The 10,997-nt window shown below is 42.1% G+C and overlaps 1 protein-coding gene across 1 annotated transcript; it reads right to left on the minus strand.

Annotated features, from left to right (window-relative positions):
• Positions 1 to 1,013: 1,013 nt before the first annotated feature.
• On the minus strand, positions 1,014 to 10,469 carry LOC122725486 (intelectin-1-like). The gene is given in 8 exon segments (XM_043962607.1): positions 1,014 to 1,166; positions 5,704 to 5,807; positions 6,183 to 6,303; positions 6,413 to 6,571; positions 8,117 to 8,364; positions 9,807 to 9,902; positions 10,351 to 10,417; positions 10,419 to 10,469. Coding segments are annotated over 8 exon segments (999 nt in total).
• Positions 10,470 to 10,997: the final 528 nt, after the last annotated feature.

The raw sequence follows: 10,997 nt of genomic DNA on the forward strand, positions 1-10,997 counted from the left end.
ATAGCTAACATTTAATTAAATATTCAAGGATCTGTTCTGGCAAATTCTCCATTTTTAAAAAATTGTAATTTCTGGGCTTAACTTGTAGAGTCTTCAGACCAGTCAACTAAGACTCCAGAGTCCTTTATGAATGAGTCTTTACCAGAATTTATACTAGTCTTTTTCAAACTGAAGCATCTTGCCTATAGGATGTGGGTTCTTCTGGAGGTGCCAGACCAACGACCAAGCAATAGCTTTATATCTTCAGAGTAGCCTTATTTACTTTTTTTCTTTTTAATGAGGCAATTGGGGTTAAGTGACTTGCCCAGGGTCACACAGCTAGTAAGTGTTAAGTGTCTGAGGCTGGATTTGAACTCAGGTACTCCTGAATCCAGGACCGGTGCTCTATCCACTGAGCCACCTAGCTGCCCCCAGTAGCCTTATTTACTAACTGAAAAAGAGCTTTCTAATGGGGCAAAACTGCTCTAATTGGTCATATCCTTTGACAGTTTGCCAATGAAGTGGGGCAGCCCATGCTCCCAGAGAATCTCTCCTCCAATCCCTATCCAGCCAGGAACTTGTTGGAAAAGTCCCTAAGATACATTTCTCACCCCACAAAGCCTCCCCAAACCAATTGTGATTTTCTCTAGTGCCTCTTTATGTATTGAACTCCCACCCCCAATTACTATTTAAGCTCTTTGAAGACAGGGACTGTTTTGCTGCTGTATTTGTATCCCCAGCCCTTAACACAGTATCTGGCATAGAGTAAGTGCTTCATAAATATTTAACTATCCAGCTATATTCATAGGATCATAATACCATAGGTATTAATCCAATCCTCTCACTGTATAGATAAGGAGATGTCCCTGAAAGCTTTGGCCAAGGTCACACAAGAACCAAGAGTCATTGAATGGAATTTTTTTTATTCTTTCCAAACTCCATGCCGAGAGCAATCATCTCTTATTGCTTCTTGGAGGAAGGTAGATTACCCATTCCCAAATCTGCAAATATCTGGTTCCAGAATGGCACAATGGTCATCTGTAGAACAGGAGCACAGTAGCCTCTGTTATCTCCCGACTGTTGCTAGTATCACCATGAGTTCCATAGCCACCCCAGTCATAGGCAGAGAAATCTCCACACTGCCTAGGAGCCCCTTCTGGAAAGAATCCTCCTCCACCAATGCAGTGCTGCAAAGGAGAAAGATGACGATGAAAGAACCACAGGAATATCATATTTAGTGAGAGAATTTGTCGAGGCATGGAAATGCATGGGATCCCTTGGTCCCATCAATATATATGGAGCTTAGTGAATGATAATCTAATTCCCCAGAATACTAGCTGTCCTCATGCCTATAGTGGCTACCCCTCTCCTCCTGATTATATATAATGATTACATTGACTTCAAGACCTAGTTCAAAAGCTACCACCTATAGCCTTCCCCAACAATCCAGGCCATGGTGATCCTTTCAGCCAGTATGAATTACACATCCATTTAGTCCTTGTAATGACTGTCAGACACAGGAAAAAGCCCCTGGATTCTTGATTTGAATCTTGCCTGTACTTCTTATTGCTTGCCTGATCTGGGTCAAGTCTACTTCCCCTCTCTGGGCCTCAGTTTTCTTCTCTGAAGAATGACTTGCATTAGGCATCCTATTTGGTGCTTGAGTTCAGAAGAAAAGTGAAAAAAAACCAAAACATTTTTTAAAGAATGTGTATGGGGCAGCTAGGTGGTGCAGTGGATAGAGCACTGGCCCTGGATTCAGGAGGACCTGAGTTCAAATCCATCCTCAGACGCTTAACACTTACTAGCTGTGTGACCCTGGGCAAGTCACTTAACCCCAATTGCCTCACCCCCCAAAAAATAAATAAAAAGAATGTGTACATTGGACTAAGTTGCTCATAAGAATACAAGTCATTCCCCAATTGATAAATGATCAAAGGATATCAACAGGCAGTTTTCATACAGAGAATTCAAAGCTATCTATGATAATAAGAAAAAATGCTCTAAATTAGTACTTCTTAACCTTTTTCCACTTGCGGTCCTTTTCACCCAAGAAATTTTTACATGACCCTGAGTATATATGTATATAAAATAGGTATACATAACTTTTCACTATTGCCAAATTTTTCGAGACCCCCACATTCAATTGGGACCCACAGTTTAAGAAGCTAGGCTCTAAATTACTATTGATTTAACCCAAATTAAAACAAGTCTGAGGTATCACCTCATACCTATCAGATTGGTTAATATGACAGATAAAGAAAATGATAAATATTGGAGGGGATATTGGAAAACTAGGACACTGATACACTTTTGGTGGAGTTGTGAACTGATCCAATCGTTCTAGAGAGCAATTCAGAACTGTGCATAACCTTTGATCCAGCAATACCATTGTTAAATTTATATCCCAAAGACATCAAAAAAATTTTCTACAAAAATATTTATAGTAGCTCTTTTTTGTGGTGGCTAAGAATTGGAAATCCAAGGGATGCCCATCAATTGGGGAATGGCCGAAAAAGCTGTAGTGTAGGAATGTAATGGAATAGTATTGTGCTATAAGAAATGACAAGCAGGATGATTCCAGAAAAACCTGGAACAAGTTACATGAACTGAGACAGAGTGAAGTGAGCTGAGTCAGGAAAGCATTGTATACAGGAACAGCAATATTGTTCAGTGAAGAATTGTGAGTTACTTAGCTATTCTTAGCAATACAATGATCCAAGACAATCCAAAGGGCTCATGAGGAAAAACTCTATCTGCCTCCAGAGAAAGAATTGATGGTGTCTGAATACAGACTGAAGCATACTATTTTTCTCTTCCCTTCCTTCCTTCCTTCCTTCCTGCCTTCCTTCCTTCCTTCCTTCCTTCCTTCCTTCCTTCCTTCCTTCCTTCCTTCCTTCCTTCCTTCCTTCCCCTCCCTCTATGCTCTCTCCCTCCATTCCCTTTCTTTCTTTCTTTCTCTTTCTGTCTCCCTCTGCCTTTCTTTTTTCCTTCTGTCTGTCTGTCTTTCTAGTTCAAGGTTTTTTTTTAATGACTAATATGGAAATATTTTACATGATTGCATATATATAAACCTATAACATTGTTTATTGTCTCAGAGAGGGGGGAGAGAAGGGAAAGAGGGAGAGAATTTGAAACTCAAAACTTTAAAAATATCAATGAATGTTAAAAAAAACTTTTTATATGTAATTGGGCAAAAATAAAACATTGACTTTTTTTTTAAAGGAGCTCAGGAGTAAGAATAAATGGGGAAGAGACTGAGACAAGGAGAATTACAACTAAACAGAGAGCTGAGAAAATGACAGAGCCTACACTGCAGAGGTAAGAATGGACTGGGGTGAATAGGGTGGGGAAGGCATTCCTTGCTTCTGGGAACTGATTGGAGAAAAGCTCTGATGCTGAGATTTGATTGGAAGAAAGGTGAATACATTCTGGTTGGTAATGAACTATCTGGTCTTGTCTGTCTTGTTCTTCAGAACCATGTATTTGTATCTTGAGAGAGTATAAACCTTTTAGAGAGTGTATCAACTAAATTAGCCTCTGCTGACTTCTCTGGCTGGAGAGGGGATAATTAGCCCAGAAAGAATGCCTGCATAGCTCTAGAGACCCCAGGTTTAAGAGAACTGCTTTTCATGAAAAAAGCACAATGCTTCTGGTTCACTAAAAGTGCTTCACAGTCTTCCCAGTTTCCTCATCTTAAAATAGGGATACCTCTAAGGGTTGCTAATGAGGCTCAAATGAAATAATAATTGTAGGGTGCTTAGCCCAATGCTTGGCACATAGTAAGTGCTGTATCTGTGTTAGCTCAAGAGTAGTATAGGGGCAGCTAGGTGGTGCAGTGGATAGAGCACCGGCTCTGGAGTCAGGAGTACCTGAGTTCAAATCCAACCTCAGACACTTAACACTTACTAGCTGTGTGACCCTGGGCAAGTCACTTAACCCCAATTGCCTCACTAAAAAAAAAAAAAGAGTAGTATAGAAGGGATTTCATGAAGTAGAACAGAGTGGTTCCACCAAGCAGGTGACTGAGGGAGCAAGCTGTTCCCTAAAGAGACCAAGGGCATCAAAACCTGTAGCCCAGAACTACCAGCCTCCCAGCCACAGGGAATTCCCTACTCACATCTCACTGCTAGATTTCTGTAAGTTTGTGTTCACTCACCTTCATCTTCCTACCTGCCCCTCCCCCTCCTTTCCCCCTCCACACCCACACTGTGTGCATTGGTAGAGTACTGTGACTCCGGTTTAAGGGTATACTATATATTTTTTTTATTAATCCTTAATTTTTCTTCCTATTAAATACGTATTGCCAGATGATTATTCCTTCTTTTGCCTTCTTATTTAGTAAATGTTTCAAGTTTGAGTCAATGGTGTCCTAATGACTTGGAAAGCTCTCTGGTGGAGATACAAGAGCTATAGTGGAGAATAGAAGAGTGTATTCCACTATATCAGTCTTAGCCCTAAAACCTCAGTAGTGAGTATCAACATGTTAGGTCTGGTTGGCCCCTCCTCTGGGGAACCCCTCCATAATTGCGTACATAAAGGCAGGTTGGCATAAGTCATCCAGCTGAGAGACAATTAAACAGATGGACACAGAGACAAATAGAAACAGAAGAAAGATTTTTAAAAAGAGAGAGAGAGAGAGAGAGAGAGAGAGAAGAGAAATGGAGGGAGGCAAGGAGGGGGCAGGGATATGCCAGCACCATGATTGACCTACACTAGAAAGTCTTGGCTTCCTTTAAGTTAAAATACCTCCCTATAATTTCTACCTACTGGATCTAGTTTGGCCTTCAGGGGCAACACAAATTAACCCAGGTCATCTTCCATAAGACAGGACTTCAAATATTTCAAGATGACTATCAGTTACCTCTAAGTCTATTCTATCAACATTCCCTTCCATTGTTCCTTAGATGAGTTTTCATATCTATGAAATGAAAGTACCTGAATAGGTGTCTTTAAGGACCCTTCAGTCTAGGATCTTAGGATTTCCTGATCCCACTACATCCTAATTAGTCTGCCCTGGACAGGTTTGGAATTTCCCATATCCCACTTAAAATGTGGCTTATGGAATGGAACATAATACTCCCCACTGTGGTTAGATGAGGGCAGTGTGTGCTCTCTATCTAGTAACATGTCCTTGAACATGGCCCTTTTTGGTGCTTCTGGCTCATACAGGGCCTTTTCACTGGAATAGATGCTCTTTAAGAATTCTAAAAAAAAAGAACAGGAAAGAAAGAAGGAGAGTGAAGGGAGGGAATAGGCATTTCTATAGCATCTACTGTGTGCCAGGCACTGTCATAAGTGTTTTACATTGTAGATAATGGGATGGCCCACAGGAAAGAGGAATGACATGGAGTGAGAGGACTCAAAGTTGAATTCTGACTCTGCCACTGGTGACCTGCATCACTTGACTTCTCAGCCCCTCACTCTTATCATGTGTAAAATGAGAGGGTTGCACTAGATGACCTCTAAATCCTATGACCCTAAAAGGCTTTCTAGCCTGAAGCCTCACTGTCCTGTGGCAAAAAAGAAAGGCCTCCATGACAGGTCAACTCAGTCATTTACAATTCCTTTACTGAACAATGGGCATTACTACAGTTGCTCTCTGTCTTTCTTCAATGGACTGAAAGGAGCTAGAGTTGCTGTTAGGCTCTAATTTGGTAGTACTAGGCTCAGAGCTTCTTGAATTGCTTCTCTCTAAACCCTCTGATGGGTCCCAGGACTCACGTGTTCAGTGTTACATCCAGTGACTCTCATTCCAGGACACAGGGCATTGGCTGCTCCTTCATTATTATATACCCGGAACTGGATAAAGCCTCCAACAAATTCCTCTGGTAAGACAAAAGAACACTGGATTGATCATTGTGAAAGGCAAAAATTCAGAAATTAGCTTCAAAGGGGCAGTCTTTGAATGATATACCTTAGAACCCAGACCATGGCTTAACATGCTAATGGTTTAGAGCAAGCCCATCTGGGAGCAGGGACTGGTACTTTACAACTATATACAAAGCCAGAAGGGCCCAAGACCAGTTGAAGACATCACCAGTGATTTCACCTAAGCCTTAGGCATCAGTGACATCTCCTGGCTTGTCTGAAGATTGTAGGAAAACTATGGTTCTCCTTTTATGGGGCTGTCACCATTAGAGTGCTAAGCTCAGAGGGATGAGGTAATAGTATAGTTTGAGACTCATATAACAAACACTCACTCTGGCCAAGTTGAGAATAATACTGGGCAGTTTTTTCTGCATCACCAAAGTCATAGATGACAGGCACAGCCGGGCCGTTGTCAATCCAACACTTGCCAATCCCATATTTCACTGGGTACCTCTTCAGGAGACAGAAAGACAGACACCATGAGGACAGGTGTTTGGGGGTCTTGTTGAACCCACACCCCAGGGATGCTCCCTCCCCACCTGGCCCAAGGAACCCAGTTTACCTTATAGAGGCCAAATAGGTTCCCTCCCAGATTGTTGAAGAAGCTACTGTTGGTACGATATCTCAGCAGGGACCTATTCCTCCATTGCTTCAGGGGAGACTTGTTGGGCACATGCCAGATGGCCAGATCCCTGGCCTGTATATCATAGTAACCTGGGTTCTAGAGGACAACAGAAAGCTTAATCCAATGGTGTCATGAGCAAAATTCAAGAAAGGTAGACTGAGGTACATTTTCTCTGAGCAAAATAACATTTCATTAGTAATAGGGATGCTACCTGCCAATATTATAGGGCAATGGCTTTGCCTCAGCTAGCCAAAGAACCTGAGATGAAGACTTAACTCATTTGTATAAGGTTAGAACAAAGAAGAGAAGAAGGTAAGTGACTTTATAAGTTTGAGGATGACATGAACTTAGGCATGGGGGACATTACAATTGGTTAGAAATTGGAAGTGAAGGGCTAACAACAACCTGCTCCTTTCCTTCTGTGACTAAGAAGTGTTCATTTTTTGAGTTCATCTGCAAGGATAAAAGATAATGGGCCAGACTTCTCTGGAAAACAAACCAGACTTTCTTGAAGGATAGCTTGGTGGTGTAAAGATTCTAGACCAGACTCCCAGATGTCCACCCACATCTCCCAAGGTCAGCAGAATCCCTTGAGGCAACAATAGAACAATGATTAGCAGGAAGACTGGATGTCTAAACCTGATTCATTACAGACCAGCTGAGTTTCTTTACTAAGTTCAGGGACAGATCTGTGACATTAGGCAGTTACAGGACAAAATCAATTAATAATAAATAGGATGAATAGAAGTGATACAGGGGCAGCTAGATGGTGCAGTGGATAGAGCACCGGTCCTGGAGTCAGGAGTACCTGAGTTTAAATCTGACTTCAGACACTTAACACTCACTATCTGTGTGACCCTGGGCAAGTCACTTAACCCCAATTGCCTCACTAAAAAAAACAAAACAAAACAAAAAAAGAAGTGATACAGAATCAATTTAACCTGCTCAATAGCCTGCCAGGAGGTCACATTAAGAATCGGACTGAAAGCAAAGTCCCTTCTTTATTAGACTGTGAGCTCTTGGGTCCCACTGATTACATGTGTGGCAAAGCTTACAAAACTGTCACAGAATTTGAAAGATAGAAGAGACCTCAACAGCTATTTTGTCTAAGCTGTACACAGAAGATTCTCTTCTATAACATCCCTAAAAAGAGGTTGTCTGGCTTTGTGACCTTCACTGAAGGGGAACCCACCACCTCTCAAGGCAATGAGGGTTAAGTGACTTGTCCAGGGTCACACAGCTAGTAAGTGTCAAGTGTCCAAATCAGGATTTGAACTCAAGTCCGCCTGAATCCAGGGCCAGTACTTTATCCACTATACCACCTAGCTGCCCAAACCTTTCAAACAATTCTAAATGTTAGGAAGCATTTTTTTTCTGACATCTAGCTTAAATGAACCACTTTTCAGGTATCACCTACTGCTCCTACTTCTACCTGCTGGGGCCAAACCAAATACATCTAATCATTCCTCAATATAAATAATTAGCTTAGTCCTAGCTGGTGAAACTCCTCTCATAAATAATCAAAGGACCACAAACTCTAGGGGGTGAGAATTCAGGACCCATATGGAAGTGACTCATTCAAACAAGAGGCATTTGGCATTCAGACTGAGAGGGTCTAGCAGGCATGCTGAGCATACATACCTTGTAGTCATCACTGGTAGCAGCTTCTGCAGATCCAAAGGTGGCATAATTGGCCCAGTTTCCATCACCTTCAGGGTAGTCTTTCCAGTTACCCTGCTGGCTGGACCAGCGATCCCCCTGGGTACACTTCCCTGCCAAGTGATTCTCATGCACACTGGCCACCAGGGTCCAGCCACCTTCCCCAGAACTCATGTCACAAAAGGTCTGGTAAATGTTCCCATTCTCAGTCTGGAGGAAGTACAGGCCATCTGCAGAGGACAAAGCCACACAGACTCACTCACTGACAGCACGTGAGTAATCTTAGGGACAGGAAAAGGCCTAAAAACCAGAAGAATCACCTTCCAGGATTCACTCAGACTTGGCCTTGAGATATTCTTTACTGGAGAAAATCTTTCCCTGAATCTGGGAGAGTGTTTCTGAGCTGTGGGTGAAGCAGGGCATGGAAACAAGAATTTCAACTGGAAGTCTATTATTTGAGACTGTTTTTTGCATCATCATAACTTCCATTTGTATAGTATTTTATGAGTTTACAAGTAGCATTCTTAAACATTACTCAGTGAGATGGATAATACATGCATTACAGATCTTGAACCTGAGGCTCAGGGAAATTGTTACTTATTATAGTCACACAGCTGATTAATATCAGAACAAAGCTCTGAACCTACATTAATTAGCATTAATTTAGCTTTCTTCCACTATGCCACGCATGCTTTCTCTTTCCCATTCCTATAGAAGTCAACAAAGAATGGACTGAGTAATATTAGTGATTTGCAGGCCTGAACCAGCACTGGAGCCCTTGTCAATGTGAAGTTCAGCATCACAGGCTTTTAATCCTAGCCCAGAGGTGCAGAGACTGCTGAGGTATACTGACTCCCTAGCTTCTCCTTCTTTTGGGGCCACTGACCCTGAAGCCTCTGCTCTCTAAGCTTGGTTCAAAGGACCCTAACCTGAGAGGCTCTAACCTGGAATGATGCACAGGGAATGGAGCACAGGGAAGAGAAGAAATGGTGCCCCTCAGCTCTTTTCAATTTCATGGGAGTACAAGGGGCAGTTAGGTGGCACAGTGGATAGAGAGTAGGGCATGGAGTCGGGAAGACTCATCTCCCTGAGTTCAAATCTGACCTCAAACACTTACTAGTTGTGTGGTCTTAGACAAGTCAACTAACCCTACTTGCTTCAGTTTCCTCATCTGTAGAATGTGTTAGAGAAGGAAATGGCAAATCTCTCTCATATCTTTGCCAAGGAAATCCCAACTGTGTCACAACGAGTCAGACAATAACTGAAACAAGTCAATATCAAGAAAAAGAGTGATTAAGAAAGAGAAGGGGCAGCTAGGTGATGCAGTGGATAAAGCACTGGCCTTGGATTCAGGAGGACCTGAGTTCAAATCCAGCCTCAGACACTTGACACTTAACTAGCTGTGTGACCCTGGGCAAGTCACTTAACCCTCGTTGCCCTGAAAAAAAAAACCCAAAGAAAGAGAAGACAAAGGGGTAGCAGACTGTAGAAGGAAATAAAATAGAAAAAGCATTAGGATGAAGCAGATTTATTGCCTTCTGACCTCTCTGGCTTTAGTCTTCTGGACAAACATTTGGTTGCCATAGTTGGAGTGAGATAGGGTAAAATGTGGTTCAAGTTGGACTGTTGAGAACCCAGTGACCCCAGGACCATCCTGACCCTATCCACTCACCATTTGACTCTGGACAGCTGTTTTTGATTTCCTTGCAGCTTTGAGGTATGGATCCAGTAGAAGAAGCACAGGACTTTTGTAGTGGCAAAGGGAGACCTAATTCTCAAAAAACATGCAGAGATTGCTTTTCAGTTACTGGTTTGTGCCAGTTTCCACCACAGAGCAGAGGGTCCTGGTTTCATCTAACCTTCTTGAAGAGATCAGGGATCACACCCATTTTTAACTTGCTTAGTATGGCTACCAGCCTCATGGAGCTTTAATAAGTATGAGGTAGTAAGAAAAGCCGTAATTCCTTTCCTAGGACATAGGTCACATGCAACCCTTTCCATATTTTTGGGCTGGTACCTCAACTTCCTCCCACTGCAACTTATTCCCAGACTCAGAAATTAGATGTCTCAAATTTGAGGTCAGCGGTGGAAACTGTGTTAATAAGAAACCCTTGCCATTAGCCTCAGGACATTTCCAGTTCCCTTTCTTCCTAATGATTTCCATGAAAACACCATGGAGTGTAGAGGAGAATTTGCTAGTAGGAAATCTGACTTACCAGCCATGCCTGCTTTGGTCACCAACATCAGGAACAGCAATGTATAAAGCCAGATCATTATCTTTCTAAATACAAATATTTGTCACTGCAAAGAGAGGCCAGAGACCATTATCTCCCATTTCCCAAACTACTTCCTCAGGCACTGATCTCAGGCTAGCAAGTCCAGAGCAAGTGAGAGTCTTGGCCTCCTATACTGATCCATACTATAGGTCTGCTGGTAAATGTTTAACAACCATTTCTCAGGGAATATGAGTGTGTGTGTGTGTACACATACTTAAAATTATGCCTGGCATATATAACATAATTTTAATATTATATATGCTAGATACACTTTTAAGTTTTATCTGCATTATTCACATGTCCTCCAACACTTTTCGTAAGTCTAGACAATCAACAAAGAAATAAATCAACCTTTGATTTATAGTGTTTGTAGATTTCCAAGATGTAAATGCTTGGACTGAGGATTTAAGAACTCCAGCATATCCATCCCTGTCTGGACCTTCCTCATTGGATTCTATTTTACCCTGGGGCTGAGCCAGACCTCAAATCTAGACCATTCCTGTCCTTCCAGTACCTGAGCCCAAAGAGCAATGTCTTTCTTAGCTAGATCCCTCCTCACAGCTTCAGAGAGAGAAAAGTGCTTTCTG

This window comes from Dromiciops gliroides, chromosome 4 (assembly GCF_019393635.1).
Source record: "Dromiciops gliroides isolate mDroGli1 chromosome 4, mDroGli1.pri, whole genome shotgun sequence".
In the NCBI taxonomy this organism is placed as follows: Eukaryota; Metazoa; Chordata; class Mammalia; order Microbiotheria; family Microbiotheriidae; genus Dromiciops; species Dromiciops gliroides.